The following is an 18,433-nucleotide window of genomic DNA, read 5'->3' as shown; positions in this document are numbered from 1 at the left end:
GTTAATATTTTAGAGCAAATGTTGAATGCTACATTATAAAAGAAGTATAATGGTTTCAAAGCACAGAAGAAAAGATAAAGCCTAATGTTTGGTTTTATACTTGGGCTTTTACAGATTTGTTACTGGCAAAGAAAAACTCACTGAAATAAATGGGTTCACTAAGTTACTGGTTCTTCATAAAAATAATTGGTTGAATTTTTTTTACAGTTTATAAACTGAGAATATCTGCGTCATCATGGCTTAGATTTAATCCACAGATGCAGAATCTGCTGAGTGATGAGAGTCCAGCAGGTTAGCAGACCTACAAGTCCTTTTCCATCTTTCCCAAAAACTCCTGACAGGGAGCAACCTGATCTGACAGCAGGTCACCACTAAAGGAGATGTGTGTCTGTGTGTGTGTGTGTGTCACAGGCTTACATCGATGAGGTGTTTGACCTCCTGCTTCTTCAGGTCGCTGCTGATCTTAGCAGCCAGCAGAATGCAGGCAGCTGAAACCAGCTTCCTAAAACACAGAGGCACTTAAGTTCACTCCTGTTCAGCTCAATCTGACGTATTTATCTCCATTAAACCTTCAATGTTTCATGTTATGGATATTTTGTGTGACATTATATCTCCCCCATAATTCCATTCCTAGTCTAGTTTCTAGTTTATCTGGTGATTCTGTAGGGCGGAAATGTTCCTGCACCTTTTTTTCTGTGGGCAGGCTGCGAGCGACAGGTCGTAGAGTATGGAATTACATATCTGCCATAAACTGAAAGGGCGTAAAGACAACTAAGCGGGCGTATTTAGGAACTGAGTGAGTGAACCTTAAAACCGCGCAGGCGCAATTCTAACCCTGAAGTGATCTTGCGCGGTCAATTCCTTTTTGCGCGCTCATGTGGATTTACGCTCAGTGTTAAGGGGGCGTTTTTGTCACTTTTGGGGCAGGAACCTTTCTGGTTGATCTGATTGGCTGAAATTTGCATGGCCTATCGGCGAGGCAGAGGGGCAGGGACGCAGCGCCGGCAAGTTACTTTGGGACTACAGGACTTAAAGTTGGCCTGAGGTGTCTGCTTTCACTGTTCTTAGGAGCCGCATAGCAAAGAGACGGACTCTGATGATGAGGAAAGGGAAGCTGGCGTGTTTGATAGAAATGTAGCCCAGCTGTTTCAGATGCAGAAGATGAGGACTTTGATGGATTAGAAATGCTGAATGATGACTGAAAAAATAAATCACAACCAACTCAGTTTTGCGCTCGCTGCCTTTTTAAAACACACACCAGCATGCACGTTTCACCGGTATGTGTGTTAACGTTAAATACAGAAAAAACACTAAACTGAAACGGCGCCGTTTAATCCAGTGCTGTTGTAAGGAGAGGAGGGGGTTATTATGAGAAATAACATGGCTTTAATTGTGTGTTTGTCTGGCAGGTCAGTGTGTGGTGTGGCTCTTTGACTATCACAGTTAGAAATGTCGGCTCTTTGTGTCAAACTTGTTTGTCCCCCCCTGTTAGAGGCAATCGTAGAAAAAAAAACGCGGATGTAACGTGGATTAAAACATTAACCAACAACCCAAAACTAAGGTAAGAAAGTGCAGCGGGTTTTTTGTGCTGTAAGTTTTTCTCATGTGAAATTCACTGCATTTGTTACCGTTTTAATGCTTTTAATCCACGTTACAGCCGCTGTTCGATTTCTATTAAAGCCCCAAAATTAAAGTCCCGCCCCGCTGCCCCGCATGCAAATTTCAGCCAATCAGATCAACCAGAAAGGTTCCTGCCCCTAAGTGACAAACACACCCCTGAATGCCGCCCCCAAGTGACAAAAACGCCCCCTTAACACTGAGCGTAAATCCAGGTGAGGGCGCAAAGGAGAACTGACCGAGCAGGATCCCTGCTCAGTTAGGATTTCAGCCGTTCAGTTGTAAAATACGGGGTCGCTTGGTTAGAATTGCGCCATCACAGTTTTAAGGTTCACTCACTCAGTTTCTAAATACGCCCGCTTAGTTGTCTTTACGCCCTTTCAATTTTTGGCATTTATGTAATTCAATAGTAGAGGACACTTTTACAACACATAGAGGTAAGAACGGGTGAATGAGGTAGGACGTGTTAACTGCACACCCCATGCGTGCAGCATGAGTAGCCAGTATGCACATTTCACAAATGACTAGAGCGTGGCATCGGAGCGCCGTATGATAGCATCAGCTGTACGCGGGCATGTGACTGATGCATCAGCTAAGTAGAAACCATGGACTGTAAATGAGAACTGGACTGAGGGATTGTGACGTCTCACATAGAAAATGGTTTAATTCTGGCTCCAAATGAAATCAATTCAGCTGCCACTTTTTGTGGGTTTGGGAGAATCTGTCAATCAAACATTTTAAATGTTTAACATGAGACCGCCTACTTTTGTTGAGTCATCTGATTGGCCAGTTTATTATTTACTTGAATGAGTCTTTTTTATTTTGACTTCTAGGAGCCTGCAGGTTCAGCGTGGGGGGGGGGGGGGGGGGTTGTCACTCTGTACAGTTCTCAAATACAGTCAGTGTTAAAAACTTTACTACTTGCTGCATTTCGCCACTTTTTAGAAGAGTTAACGCTGCAGAAAAGGTTTCCTTTTTTAAATTTAATTTAATTTAAAAAAAAAAAAAGATTTCATAACAACCGACAGGAAAATTAAATCCCAAAATGACCACAAATTAAACTTAAAGAGTAAATATGTGAGTAAGCTGCCAATTGCTCAGAAGGGGATTTGATTTCTTGACATAAGTTAATAAATAAATCTAATATTGCAGTGACATTTTAAATTGTTGCTGCAAGCAAACACTAGAGGGAGCCGCTGCTGCAGCACTCAAACACAGCAGTGGGGAGTCATCCTCCTGTGTTTGCACAGCACATCAAACGTGAAGTTTCACATCATCATGTGTGCATGTATGACAGGGATGAGGCTTCATGTGAAGAGGAACTGAACAAGTCTGAGGATGAAGGTCAAATTCACCACAACTCCCAGGGCTCAGACATGAGTGAACTTCCTGAAAAGGGCTCATTAATGTCCCTCCTCACCCACACCTCTAATGATAAAGACAACTTGTGAGTGTCTGGAAGACAAATCTACCTGTTGGACTTATTGAGTCGCCCCTGCAGCACCAGCTTCTCAAAGTAGACGAACGCCATTGCAACAGTGAGGGGCTGCAGACCACAGTCCTCCCCAATCGCTCTCATCTCCCTCTTTAGGCTGAAAAAGAAAAACCAGAACTTCCTGATATGGTTTCGGTGAGGTTAGAGTCTGGCAGACTGACGTCATTTGAACTACCTGCGGATTTTGCTGAGAGTGAGCTTGATGTGAGGAAACTTCTCCTTAAAAGAGTCGTTCATGTCTTTCTTCAGATCGGAGGGTTTGACGTATTCGATGACTGTTGTCTGAAGAAGAAAAGAGAACAGTGAAAACAAATAAAGTATGCTCATAAAGAGGCAGAGGAGATCAGGTTTAAACAAAGGATCATGAGTGAATGATCTCACGAGGATGTAAACAGTGATGGAGTAAACGGATGATTCAGAATCATTCCCATAACAAAGAAGCTGCTGTGACTTCTGCCGTACTCTTTAGAGATGTTCAGTTGAAAGCACGTCCTGCTTTCTGAACCTCTCTGTGTTTAAAACCAGCTGGGATGTCGAACTCCCTAAATAGCTGCAGGGTTGGTCAACTTGCAAATGTTAAATCCACCTGTTAATCTGAGATTAGGAGCACACATCAATCAAAGAAACTGTTCCAAAGGGGAGTTTAAAACTAGGGTGATTACTGACCAAAAAAAAGTGAGATAAAGCACAACCCTGTTCATGGATGTCACAGAACAGTGTGACAATCAGGGAGTTCATAACATTATGCCATCACAGTTGCATCAGATGGCGAGCCGTCCTCGCTGTAGAATAGCTCCAAATCCTACTAAGAACTGAGATACAGAGGAGGGAGAAGGGCTGAATGCCAGACCTAACTGTTTAAAACCTAAAAAACCCAACATCATTCAGAAAACTGTAAACTTTTGAGAGCAGAGATCATCTTTCTTTAGTACTTTTTTGCCTTTTCTTTGTTTTCTATTATGCATCTGGATTCAGCTTGAAATGATATCAAAAAAATGGTTTTGCAGTCAGGTTTATGCTTTGTTATTTAAGTAAACAAAGGAAAAAAAACATTTTCTGATTGTATTAAAGAGCCACTCCAATGAAAATTGTGTTTTTAACATATTCTTGTGGCATTTTTCTGATGATGAAGGACATGTGTGAAGAAAATTAGGTTAAAATTTGCATTTCTTTATTCAAATCATAGTGAATCAGGAGCCTGTGGTTTTAACGTACTGGCAGACCACAGTCCTGCTCTGCTCCATTCTGATGCATCCACTTGTAGAAAAATAGATCCATGAATGTCTTTGTTTTCCTCGTCTGAGCTGGAATCTGGATCAAAACTGTACAGTTGGATGTCTCCTAGATTTTTGTTGCACCGCTAATGTTAGGTTTGGGTTGTGAGGGGTGGGAAGCTGATGGAAGATTGTAAACAAAGGCATGATGAGGCATGAGTGCAGGGTTATTTCCTGCCAACAGCCCCGCCCACAACTCAGAGGTGAATTTCTAATGAACTCCTACCACTCTGCAGAAACTGTCCTAGAACTAAAAACAGCATAATCCTAATAAGAACCCACTTATATAATAGATCGGATGATTATTGGTAATTGTAAATACTGTTTGGACCCATTCATATTACACTTCATGCAGATAGAGCTTAATCTCTGTCCGTTTTATGTTCAGTCATTAACAAATGAAGCAACAAAAGACAACGATCCCCTTTGTTTATCAGCTGTAATTTGATCATTACATTTGATTTGAAACATCATTCTTTTTTCGATTAGGGAAGGCCACAGCGCAGAAGTAAATGTTCAACAACGAGGTCCTTCCCTGTGGAACGGCCTGCCTGAGGACATGAGGGTCTCATCTAGTGTGGATGTTTTAAAAGTTTTAAACTTGTCCTGTTAGCTTTAAATACATTTTACACTTACACTTGCTATTATGGAGCATTTCTTTCTTTTAATTTTGTTTAAAATGCAAGTTTTGGAGTTTGTAATTTTTATTTAAAGCATTTTGAGGTGTTGTGTGACAGAAAAGGGGCTCTGTAAACAGAGTTTTATTTAAATGGGGGATCAACTGACTGTATATGAAAATTAGATTGAGTGACACCCCCCCCCCCTTTCCAAATTCCAAACAGGAAGTACCTGCTGGCTCCAACAAGCCCAAATCCCATAGACTTTTGTAGAGAATTAAACACTTAACACTATTATATTTGTCAGAATAACTATTCTTGCTCTGATAACTCGTTTTTTTTTTTTACTTTTCTTTGTAAATCCTATTTTTTTTCCATATTCTTTTGTCTGTAGTTCAAGTTATTCAAGTTCTAAACTGACCAATCAGATGCCTCAGTGAAAGCATGTGATCTCACATTGAACGTTTGTAACACTTATTGGACAGATTCACCTGTCTGCTTTCAAGTGGTAGAAGTGTAGACTTCCAACAAGCCCACACCTGACTGGTGACAGTGGTTACCATAGTAACAATGACTCAGACCACCTCGGACCGATCACTGCTTACTGAATTCGTCTGGCTCCAACATGGTGATGTCCAAAAACAAAGGCGACTGAATTGACTTAATGTTGTTGGAGCCAGAGGAAAGCCATTTTCTATTGATGACATCACACTCGCTCGGTCCAGGTCTTATATATCAGTGTTTTTCAACCAGTGTGGGAGATGGTCAAGTGTGCCGTGGGAAATTGCCCTCATTAACTGATCTAAAAACATTTCCCATCTCCAGGATGTCAGCTCTTCGTTCATTCAAACAGGCCCTGATAAAACACTGAGATGTTAGGAATATGAAAGATCGTAAAATACATTTTTCTTTCTGTTTACTTGATTCTATTAAAGACACTTTGATAAGAATGACGGTACCGAGATTTAGCCGCAGCTTCAGCTCTGTTTTTGGAAAAGTCCCGCCCCTTTAACTGTCTCCACCAATCATTCTTGTAGTCTTAATCACATGTCATCAATCTGACCAATCAGAAGTGGTTAAAGTCTTCCCTTCCTTGTTCTGATTCTGTTGATAAAGTCTCTCAGTTCCAACAAAAATACCAGCTAAAGCTCGTCTTTAGCGGTGTAGCTTTCCACAGAATCAGTTATCAGACCGTGGAACAAGTGAACAAAACAATGAAGCTCAGTGACGCTTGTCTTTCTGCATTCAGCGGATTTTTGCACTACATCTCCCATGATGCATTGGGTTAAAGTGACAGCACCCCAGCGCACAATGAGTCTCTCCTCTTAACATCTTGAAACAACAACGAACACACATCAAACAGTTTTTAAATCTTTTAACTTAACTTTTATTACATCTTTTAGAAAACAGCTGCAGCTTCCAGCTTTTTCTGCAACAATTATCACAATAATGCATGTGAGATTGTGGAGGGACTGTAGATCAATACAGACTATGAGTTTCTCCTTTTTTTTGATATTTTTGGATGCTGGTGTGCCGCGGGATTTTTATCAAGGTTAAAGTGTGCCGTGGCTCAAAAAAGGTTGAAAACACTGTTATATACAGTCAATGGAGGGATTACAGTTTTGGTTCCCGTACCATAAAGCATAACTCTGAAAATAAGAAAATTAACATTTTTAGTGAATACGTTGGGGAATTCTTTCTCATACGCTTCTTTTAAAATTTGAGGAGGAAAAAAAATTTCTATTGGAGGAGTAATATTTAATATCCGTAACCTCCTGGTTCTGTTGTCTGGAAGAAATACAAATGAGATTCACTGCAGCTGAACTGCACTTCCTGGTTCATCAGCAGTCTGCTCTTCATAGGGCAGGACTCCCGGGGAGGAGTCCCTCACTGTGACCTTCCTTCATGTAACTCTTTCATTTGGACCCCAGAGGAAATGCAAGCCACTCGGAACATTTTCAATCTGACCGAAATAAGCTTTGGGCCACTGAGGTCCAGGGTGGGGGGGTAAAATCACAGAGTAAGAACAACCACAGAGGAGCACAGCCCACAGTAATCTCCTGTGCAGCATTAAGAAGCATTATGTGCTCTCCGTGTGTGTGTGTGTGTGTGTGTGTGTGTGTGTGTGTGTGGTGCTAACTCTCAGTTCTTTAATCCCATCCCCTCCCTTCCCCTTCACATTTGCATCTTTTCCTGCTCACTGACAGTCAGTCTCCGTTCCTTCAGCCCCTTTTTTGCAGCAGCAGTGTGATTTCAAGCTGTGCTCTGATTAAAGCGTGCCTCTAAATACCACAGAGGCGTGCTCAACATGAACACACTCAACATTTGAATTGGGAGCACTATAATGGGACGGGAATGAAAACGTGGTGCAGTGGCGCTCCGACTATCACGCTGATCATTTTGTTGCAGATTGTAAATATATTTGGAAACGATGAAAGTCAGAAACGGTTGCACCATCTCAGACAGGTCTGTGTGGGCCGCTTCAGTCTCACTCTGATGAGGGGGAAAGAGAAAACTTCTTGGAATGATTGCATTTTCCACAGACAGGAAAACAATAGAGGCTTTTATGCCAAAGAAAATTGAAGGTAAGCAGAGTCCCATATCTGGATGATTGTCTCCACTGAGTTTTAAAATAGAAAGAAGCACTAAATCGATGCAGCTGGAGTGTAACAGTCTGAATGAAATGATCCATGAGAACACAGCGACATTAAGAAAAGAGGCTGTAAAGTGCAGCACAGCTGTTTGCAGCCTTTAAGGGTAAAAGAAGGGCTGGAGAACCGCAAAAAGACAATCCTGACTCACATTTAGCAAATAACAGATTTCATCAGTCACAACAAGACATTGTGTTTTGCTAAGTTATGCTTTAGTCACACTGTGGGTACGGGCAAAAAATGGGCAAACCTGTACGGGGGCATGTACATGCACAGAATTCTAAGATCATAGACCACTCAGTAACTTTAGGGCTAAAAATCTTCATGCACATTTTTTCTATGGGGATTAGGTATTAGGTTGCAGTAAACATTTAAACAACATGGTGAGTAAGGGGGAAGGTGTGATGCAGGTACGTTGTATACCAGAGTTCAGGCGAGCTTTCCCACCTTCCAACTGAAGGGGACTATCTGAGGGAGGGAACCCTGGTGTGAAAGCAGCCCGTCAGTGGAAATGTTCCTGTGACTATCAGTTTTACCCCTAAATTTCAATTTCTCGAAAGTGTTCAAATCAGTCTCTAACATAACTTAAGCATTAAGCATTAATTAATTAATAAGGAATATCACAAGAATCAAATACCTGCCAAAAGTGTCAAGTCATTTTTTAAAGTTTTGAAGTCATAGTTGGAAGAACTTGGAATATTAGTTTGATTCTTGTGTGATGTCACCATCTTTAAGCCTCTGAACATTGAGCTTCTTAAAGCTTACAAACCCACAAATGGACTAAAATCTTTACAAAAGTTGAACTGCAATCATACAAAGAAGAGGAGGAATTTTAAAAAGCCGAATAGAGTTGAAAGAACCCAGTTTCTGCTGAACTGTTGAAGTTTAAATACACTTTAAAGCTGAAAGTCTGTTTGTTTTTTTAGAATTTTAGAAGAGTTTGAACATTTGACATTTCATTCGTTTTCAAGAAAAGAACATTTTATGACCACATAAATGAAATTAAAAGCAGACGGATAATTTTACAAAGCATGTCTTCTAGATGTGTGATAACCTTTGGATGAACCAGTTTGGTTTTAAATTAGAAAGAAATCTCCATTGAATACTACAATTCTTAAAAAGAGGTTGCCAAATTAAATTTTTTATTTTGTAAAAATGTAGTAAAAAGGCTAAAAATGGTGACATATCCAGTGAAAATGTGTTATGACACATTTGTACTGGAGAAGCTCCACTTCAGCTCACAGTCAGATTAAAGCTCTGTGAAACAGGTATCAATCCTGGTGTGGAAGCGTATAGATAATGACACACCGTGGATTCAGATTGAAGGGTTACACACCTGAGAACCAGGAGGGATAAAATGGGCATTCTGCTTCCAAAGTCACAGTAATAAAAGTGGAAAATGACTACAGCACTCAAACTGACTATTTTACCTGGTGGTTAAGAAAAAAACAGTGAAGAAAGATTATAGGATGTTCCTTTATGATCGTTTATTTTAATTTAAATGACAGTCAAACATTGGTTTGGCAGAAGGTTTTGAGGTCACAGTGTGTTGTCTTCCAGATGAGAACATCGTTCATCAAATTGTCGTTTTAAAATGAACAAAATAAAATAAAGTTTGCTGTGATTATTTATAACTTGTGAACTTCCCAGTGAAATAAATATTATTTTCGCTCTTCTTAGCAATCAGCTTAGGTTGCAGCCAGTGACTCAACCTCTCCCCCACAGTCAGACAAACACATATTTCTGTATTGACAGCTGAAGCTGAAAGCAGAAAGGAAGGAGGGACACTTTCATCTTACCTTGTTATTAGCACTCAATGCCCTATTTCAGTTTACTGTACATTTGAAACAAGTCACTTTTTGTTTATCTAATAATAAAGTCAATTTGCTTTTGGATCAAATAGCTGAAAGGTCTATAACAAGCTAGAGCCTGCTGTACGTCATGTGGCTGTGGAGCACCTACTGACGGCAGTCCAAGAGGATAAACTGATCTGGCAGCAAGGTGTTGAGAGCATAAGCTGAAACTAAGCTGATGTGCATTATGCTACAAATATCAACTTAACAGACTTGAAGGATCTGCTACTGATGTCTTAAAAGCATCAGGCGTGACAGTGCTGAAAAGCAGGAGGAACCGAGGTCATGTGGGTTTGGTGTGGCTGAGAAGAAGCTGATCCTACACTCCCAGAAATACACTTCCTGTTGTACAGGCATATTGTGTTTCATTGAAGAATAGGTTCTCTGGATCCTTAAGGACATTTGCACCTGGAGAGGGTGACTGAATGAGCCTGTATTGCTTATAATAAACACTTAATTTAAAATGGGGACAAAGCAGCTGTGAGGCAAAGCACAACTTCAAGTAAACAGGAGCAGAAGGTGTGAGCAGTGTTTTCATTCTGCAGTCCTTCAGACCTGAAAACCTCAGGTGGATTGAAGTTCTAAGAGCATCTGTAAATGACAGAGTTCACCCAAGGTGTGAAAGATCCTGCTTAGTCACATGCAACTGTGACCGTGGGTGCTGTGGGTTTTTGGGTTCTTCAGGCCCCTGGAGGGTTGTAGACAGAAGCGGCTACACCTTGAGGGGAGCACAGGGGAGGCTAACACTTCAGCCACTTTATAAAAAATGGACCATGCAGTTGTCCTGTGTGTGGTAAGTGTATTGTGAAGTATCTGTAAAGCGCGTGTAAGTTGCGAGCACTTATGACCTCACGCAAATGCCCTACGAACGGGGTGTGCAGGTGATACATAGGTGCCTGTAGCTCGCAAACTACACTCTGTCTGTCTGACTTCCTCTTTATTAACAGGCTGCATGCCAGGAGCGTGCACTTATCACCTAAACAGCACTATCTGGCCCCTTACGTAGCGAACAAGATTTGGGGGAGTTAAAAAAGAAAGTTAAATGCGACACATCTTTGTCTCACCGACTTCACCCTTACTTACCTTTACGCGTTATAAGTGTTTGGTACGACCCGTCGCTTGCTTGCAGGTAAAAATGTGCATGAACTTTTTTCCTCTACGGGCTCGCCGAGCTATCTATGACTTTGACTTTGATCCCTTGCAGGCCACCATCGTGCCCCCGTACAGGTTTGTCTGGGGCAAATCTGTGCAGGTTTCTACAGGGCCCACAAACAGCCCGTATCCACCCGTGAGGGCAGTTGTGACAAAGTGGTATGTTCACGATGCTAAACATTTAAGAAGTGGGAACAAATCAGATTCATTTAAAAAGAATTGAAACTTTGAGTTCCTACCATGTAGGAGGCAAAGATGAGCACCCGTTTGTGTTTCCCACAAGGCCACTGTGGGTCACTGAGCAGGTTGGGGTTGTAATCCGTCACATCTTCCACGCCTAAAAAACCAACAAATCCCAAAAGCAACATTTGTCAAGCAAGTACAAACACCAAAACAAATACACAACAGTGACAATGAATGAAGCCGTCTGAGTAATGAGGAGCTCGTGATGAAGTCATCCTGCCACTTCAGCTGCTTTCTTCCACTCTGAACGGGCCTCACACAGACATGCTGCTTAACTCCAAACCCAAATATGAAAACAATCAAGGAGGAATGTTGAACTTTTAATGGCTTTTCTGCGTGTGCAGCCCTGCTTCAGTGGGGAACGTTGCCAAAAGCCTGTCAGGCTGAAGTGTAAAGCTTTGTGAGTGGGAGGAAGCAAAAGGAAGCTCCAGTCAGGCGAAACATGAAGAGATTCTCCCAGCTCCTTATTCATAGTTTGACTGTGATCCTGTGGAGCGCTTTGTCAAGGACGTGCAAGTTTCCCCTAAAGTTATATCTAGCTATCCATGACGTCATTTACATGCTGCGCTGCGTGCATGCAAATGCGACAGATAAGTGTGGAGATGAATGTGAAACAGAAACAAACAGAGGAAGAGGAAGTTGTTTCAGGAAAACAAACATCACTGTTGGACCTGCAGCTGGAAGCTGGAAAACAGCTGGGCTGATGTCACAGCTGTTGCATTGAAGGCTTTGAAACCCCACTAATTTGACTGACTTGGACTTGACTTTCCCAATAAACATAAAGTGCAGATATGGCAACTCTGCAGGCCCAGAGACTGAGGATTACATCAGAGGGCGACTAAAAATACAGAGCTGACATCAGAGTTTTGAACCCATGTGTTTCCTGACGCAGCTGTGTTTTGTTAATGAAGGGTTCTGGATTAGAAGCTAATAAAGACCTCAGTCAATCTGTGTGTGCATGTGGAGAAGGACGTGACACTTAGGCCATACATATGCTTCAGATGTGCAGATGCTGATTCTCCATCACAGATGTTTCATCTTTTTTCCTTTGTAGTCCTTTTTTCACATTTTCCTCATGCAGCTCCACTCCGTTACTGTTTCAAGGATGAATCTTTCCTCACGTCTCAGTTCAAGGAAACAAATCCTCTTGACATCTTTATTTTAATGTCACTGAGCGCCCGACAGCATCATGATGTACGACTGAGGCTCTGATTACAGTTTTCCAAGCGTCGTTCAAACATAGAGTAACGCCAAACGCTGACATTGTATTAAAAAAAGGGCTTTGTTTTTTCCTTTTTCTCTCGATTTTCCTGTTTTTCAAAGATAAATCTGGAGTTAAATCCTAGTTTTTGACTCCAAGGTCTCCCTATTTAAATTTCCTGGTGTTTTGAAGCAGACATTGAGCTTAAATCAGATCACAAAATCTGTATAAATAATAGCAAAATTGTTCTGTAGCTGATAATGAGCATATAAAAATCCCTGACATCCTTCAGTTAAAGGCTAGTATCTCGTAATGTGAGAAGGATTCCCAGCATGAGTTTGTGTGTGGATTACCCAGGTCCAGCCCCACGGTGCTGCTCAGGCGGCTTGGGGGGCAGCTCCTGCCCGGCATGCTGTGAGTGCTCCTGGACACGGGGATCTGCAGAGTCAGGTCGCTGGCTGATGTTGGTTTCTGCCTCACCAGAGCATTAGTGGGGTACAGAAACTGGGCGTACGACACCGACTAACAGAGACAGGTGGAAGGAAAGAATAAAAGAAGAATTTCTGAGCACCTAACTTTAGGGTTTTGGTGGAAATCCATGAGCGTTAACAGTTGGCCACACTCACCCTGCCGTAAGGGTCCAGCTGGAAACCTTCAAGCCCTGCCAGCATCTCCAAGGTGGAGATGTTCCCCGATGAGTGTCTTCTCCTGGGGTGGTTCAGCGTGGGGTCACTAAATGCATAAAGAAGTGTGACGCCTCTCTTTACAGTCCCACTGTTCACATATATCTATATTCATTTTCTTGGTTTCTCCTAAATAAAGAATTAGACAAGCTCAGTGTTGTGAGTTATTGTGATGTGAGTTAATGTGTTGTGTTGTGAGTTATTGTGTTGTGAGTTAATGTGTTGTGTTGTGAGTTATTGTGTTGTGAGTTAATGTGTTGTGTTGTGAGTCATTGTGTTGTGAGTTATTGTGTTGTGTTGTGAGTCATTGTGTTGTGAGTTATTGTGTTGTGTTGTGAGTTATTGTGATGTGAGTTAATGTGTTGTGTGTAAGTTAATGTGTTATGTTGTGAGTTATTGTTTTGTGAGTTTATGTGTTGTGTTGTGAGTTATTGTGTTGTGAGTTAATGTGTTGTGTTGTGAGTCATTGTGTTGTGAGTTATTGTGTTGTGTTGTGAGTTATTGTGATGTGAGTTAATGTGTTGTGTGTAAGTTAATGTGTTGTGTTGTGAGTCATTGTGTTGTGAGTTATTGTGTTGTGTTGTGAGTTATTGTGATGTGAGTTAATGTGTTGTGTGTAAGTTAATGTGTTGTGTTGTGAGTTATTGTGATGTGAGTTAATGTGTTGTGTGTAAGTTAATGTGTTGTGTTGTGAGTTATTGTGTTGTGAGTTAATGTGTTGTGTTGTGAGTTATTGTGTTGTGAGTTATTGTGTTGTGAGTTATTGTGTTGTGAGTTATTGTGTTGTGTTGTAATGTGTGGTGTGGTAAGTAAGTTAATGTGTTGTGATGTGAGTTAATGTGTTGTGTTGTGACCCTTCTGGGCTACCGTATAAATGTCCTCCATCAAAAGAAAAATGACCCAAGAACAGGTTACAAACAGCAAAAACACAATTTGTATTGGAGTGGTCTTTAAATAAGAAAACAGCTTTCAGATTGTTGGATTGGTAACTGAAAAGGCCCAGTAACTCCAGACTGAGCACTGAGCTTTCACTCTCAGACCACAGCATCCATTTCCACATTACCATAATTTAGTTAACATCCTCTTAAAATGCCCACAGATTTGTGCGTGAGTGTGTGCCTGTGTGTATTGGTGTGCACAGGTGTTTATGTGAAGCAATAAAGTCGCACAATTGCAGCTTAAACTGTGTTTTTATGAGCGATGATAAAGAGAAAAAGCAATGAAGACACATTACCATAAAAGTCATTTAACTTACAACTCTTTCTTTTTTAATTATAGGTAGTAAACAGTGTTTTTATGTGTATTTATCTGTGGTAGAAGTTTAAGTATGATTACATCTTGAATTTGTTGGTACATGTCAGAAGAGAGACATAGTTACATTACGAGGACCTAGAAAGTCATGGGGGAATCACCCTAGAGTCTCTCCTCCTTCTCCTGCCCCTCTTCTTCCTCTTTAAGATTATCTTTAATCACAGGAATGGTGGAAATGCCACTTTGCTTTTTATTCTGTCCAGCTATCAAACAACTGCCTGTTCTTTTCAAAGCAGATGTTTGTCTGTGTGTTAATGCGTGTCGATTACCTGAGGTAGAAGCTCTCTCCGTATGGTAGGACAGAGAAGGCAGCACACAGAGACCTCTTGGCACAGATGAGCACGATCCTGAAAAATAAGCAAAGATGCGTCACGATGAGGTTGAGCGGTTTCACCATCTGAGCTGACATGAGCAAACGTAGGACTTAGCTGGGACACCAAAGCTCTGGGGAGGAGCATGCCGTGTCATTGGACAAAACACAACTCCAATGTGAAGCCCTGTGGGGTGTGTATGAATGTCGTCATCTCATATTTATGTTCACTTAATTCATTAAAAGGGGTAATCGGTTACTGAACAATCGCAACCTGGCTGTGATAATAGAAATGTAACAGAGAAAAAGGAAAATCATAGATTCCACACAGCGTTAACCAATCCTCAGATATGTGTAGTGTAGGCTACTCCTGTGGTACAAGCTCCACATTAACATGAAACATTAAAAAATTATATTACACCACTGTTATATATGCAGGCTTGGATCCAGTCATTGTCAACAAAAAGGCTCCACAGGTAAGCCTGCCATGACTTGATGGGGTCACTCATAAGGCCTGAAAATGTGGTTAAAACCAGGCTCCAAACTTTCTTGACCATATTTCAGGCAAACCAGAAGGAACCAAATGTTCCTCAAAAGGCCACTGGAGGCTTGTTTGTGCTAGAAGAGAAGAGAAAAAAGATTCTATGCTTGAAACTAAATTTTACAGTTAATAAATCATTTTAATATGTATACAAATGTATTTAACAGACATTAAGACAAGATGATCAAGATCGTATGAAGACATTGTTGAGGAAAGTCACCTCCTGTTTCACTGGTGAACATCCAGAGAAAGGACATTGACACAGTGAACTCTTATAAATACCTGGTCGTTCACCTCAGTGACAGACTGGATGACTAATACAGACATTCTGTACTCCACCTGCAAAGGAGACTGGAGACCTTAAAGAGTCTTCTACAAAGAGCTGCTGGAGGGGTGAATGTACTGATAGGAACAATCAATTCCCTTATTGTGGGATAAAATTCTTTTCTATTCTATTCTAAAAAATGTGCTCATTAATATATACTTTATTTTTTTTTTATCCCTCAATGGGGAAATTCTTCTTCTTGACCCATCCCCTGGGGGAGCGGTGAGCTGCAACTGAACTGCGCTTGGGAGGCAGTAGCATTAAGGGCCTTGCCTAAGGACCCTCACTGAGTGATGTTAACTGCTCGTCATTGATATGGTAATTGCCCCCAGTACCATTGTTTCTTCCCCTCCGGGAATCGAACCCTGGATTCCTGCATGGTAGCCGCTTACCTTACCAACCGAGCTACTCAGCCGCATTATCTCCTATAGTACTATTGCTGCCATGAGAAACACTCAGAAAAAAATGACAATTTAAAAACAAAGTAAAGTCTTTTAAAAATGGTGTAAGATGGTAGCAGCTACAGAGTATCTAAAGGACCAGAACCACAGAACCATCAGAACCTGAGGGACGTTTTAAGCAAATCATCAAGATGATGAAGGCTAAGCAACTGGAAAATATGGAGATGAATAAACAGCTGTAGAACGTTGCACTTCCACGTTTGTCCCAAATGACTATAATACCCCCCCCCCCAAAAAAAAAGTTTCATGTTTTAGAAATATCAAGAGCAGATAGAGGAGTAGTAAAAATGATGTTGGGTGGAGGCACTTTTGCTTTCTGTTTATGTTTTCACCAGGATCACACCAATGAAGAACCTGGAAACTCCTAAAGCTGTAAAGACATTAAGCTGGATCTAAAATGCTCAATAAAACATTTACTAAATTAGATCACTGCATACATCTGCAAAATTTCTTTAAACTAAGAGAACAAAAAACAAAACAACTGAACATCAAGAAATGTAAAATAATAAAGCTCCTTAAAAAAATCTTTGTTTTTGTGGTTCTCTGTTATTACACTAAAAGCAGTCTGGAAGGGATTCACTTGCACTTGTGCACATGGATGTTTTTAGCTGCTTATTCTCTGGGGTATAAACCCATGGGGAGCAACGTGCAGATCTGCTCGCCCAGCTTCAGTCTCAGGAGGAAAATGTTTACAGTCATTATGTTTGGCATACAAAAACGGACTCAATGTGTAGAACACACTATCTCTTAAACAGGCTAAATATGAATACTCTACTAAGAGAGTTTAGACCATTGATGTTGTTTTTTATGTTTTGATTTTGCCAAAAGAAGAAGGTCCCGGGTGACTGGGGGGAGATAACACGATGTCTAGTCCGCTGAGACTAGCCAAAGGGGACAGATTGTGAGAGGGAATTTAGCCAAATCAGCTTCGCAGTTAATCAGAACATTGCCGAACTGAGCAGTAAATCCACTAAGGCTGTTATATAATCTGGATTAAACAATATTAACAAATGCAGAAGTCACCCCAAACTTATTTCAACAATCGTCTTGTTCGAACTCAAGTCCAGCTGCTGGTTAGCTGGATTATGTGTCATAATGTAGCAATTGGAGAAAACAAGCTTTGAACAGCTTTGAACGGTTCCTACACTTAGTATTCGTAATTATTTCAAAGACAGCTCCTAAATACTTAAATAACAATATAAATACATGTTTGAAGGACTGTATGACAGAACGCAGAGCAGGCAACACAACATCTTCGTCTGTGGCTGTATTATTGAGTAGATGCGTTCCGCAAACAAAGGCCCAGACAAAGACTCGCTGTTGGCATTATTGCTGTGAAAGGCGCCATGCTTTCTATCACATCTTTTACAGCTCTTTTGTTGAGCAACAGCATAAACCAATGGGGACGTGTACACAAGAGCTCCAACAACACACTCCTGAGAGGACTGTGTGAGCTGACATCCAGGAGAACAGAAGGAGAAGACCTTTTTTGTGAAAGGACCAAAGTTGAACACAGAAGGGTGTTGGATTTGCAAGAGCTCAGTCAGCGACACACTGCTGCTGGGCAGTTTTAGCTCTATGCTGCTGTTAAGTCTCTGTGTCATGGAGACATACAAAAGCTCACAGCTTGTTTCCTATGATGCATGGGAAATTGGAGAACAGGAAGTCACCAGGGACTTCAAGACAGCAGTAGCATCTCCCTGAAGTACATATGGCGAGATCTGTCATCCAATCATTTGGAAATGACATGTTTCGTAACACAATATTCCAGGATCACCTTCAACTAAATACAGAAATCCCGCTGACAGCTGGACTAATAAACCAGAGGTTAGATTAAATTAAATTACATTCGATATTCTAATTGGTTAATGAACAAACTGGAAAGAACCTTTGGAGTATTCGTCTGGTTCACAGTGACTGAGAATGTAAAGATTAATATTTTGAAAGAATTACTTATATCAAGGACTGACATTAGAGCTTTTGCTGAAAGTTTGCTCATAAGTGTGCTGAACGTGCAGCAGTCTGTTATCGTCGGCTTATTGAAGATTTACTGAATGAAGACAACAGCTTTTTACTTCTCAGTGTAGACACATACCCAACAAAGGTTTATCACATCTTGAGGAATAGTAGCTCATTCAACTAAAACACATTTTCTATTAAACCAGCTTCGCAAAAGCTTTATGTCCATGATTTAAACAAAATAAGAAACAGAAAATGTTCACTAGTCACCAACAAGTTAGGAATATTGTGATCAACTTACATACACTGTTTGTTTCACTTGATGGATTTCTGGGATTGTACTGTGTGGTGATAGAAATTCATCATTTTTTGTTGTCCACATAATGCTCTCACTGTGCACAGTGTGATTTACTTATTGAGGCCAAAACCAAATTCTAAAAAAAGGGGGGAAAAAATCAATTACGATTTTAAAGTTAATTTCAACATTTTGTACGTATAAAAAGCTGATGTTGGCAGTAAGTCACTCCAAGTTCATTATTCAAACATCTAGGAACTCGCAATGTGGCTTAACGGATAAACACCACCCCCTGGCCTTAGCGTGCCTTCGGGTTGGTGATAGGCAGTCAGATGTTGCAGGTGAACCTGGTGTGTCTCAAAGTGTCATCGGCAGATTTGAATCAAGACACAGAACTAATGGCAGAGTTTGTGACAGACCCAGAAGTGGAGCGAGGAACCGACGA

The 18,433-nt window shown here is 41.0% G+C and overlaps 1 protein-coding gene across 1 annotated transcript in view; it reads right to left on the bottom strand.

The window, feature by feature from the left end:
* Positions 1-18,433, bottom strand: part of cables2b (Cdk5 and Abl enzyme substrate 2b) — a 51,007-nt gene that overhangs the window by 2,935 nt on the left and 29,639 nt on the right. The window contains exons 3-9 of the mRNA XM_011477655.4: positions 14,367-14,444; positions 12,730-12,835; positions 12,457-12,625; positions 10,899-10,996; positions 3,288-3,394; positions 3,090-3,209; positions 418-502 (exon numbers count right to left, since the gene is read on the bottom strand). Of these exons, the coding sequence (XP_011475957.2) occupies positions 418-502; positions 3,090-3,209; positions 3,288-3,394; positions 10,899-10,996; positions 12,457-12,625; positions 12,730-12,835; positions 14,367-14,444 (763 nt within the window). The remainder of the gene's footprint in view (positions 1-417; positions 503-3,089; positions 3,210-3,287; positions 3,395-10,898; positions 10,997-12,456; positions 12,626-12,729; positions 12,836-14,366; positions 14,445-18,433) is intronic.

This window comes from Oryzias latipes, chromosome 7 (assembly GCF_053564925.1).
Source record: "Oryzias latipes strain Hd-rR chromosome 7, Olatipes_Hd-rR_3.1".
Taxonomy (NCBI): Eukaryota; Metazoa; Chordata; class Actinopteri; order Beloniformes; family Adrianichthyidae; genus Oryzias; species Oryzias latipes.
The sequence above is the reverse complement of the archived record's forward strand: the minus strand, read 5'-3'. Positions and strand labels throughout refer to the sequence as shown.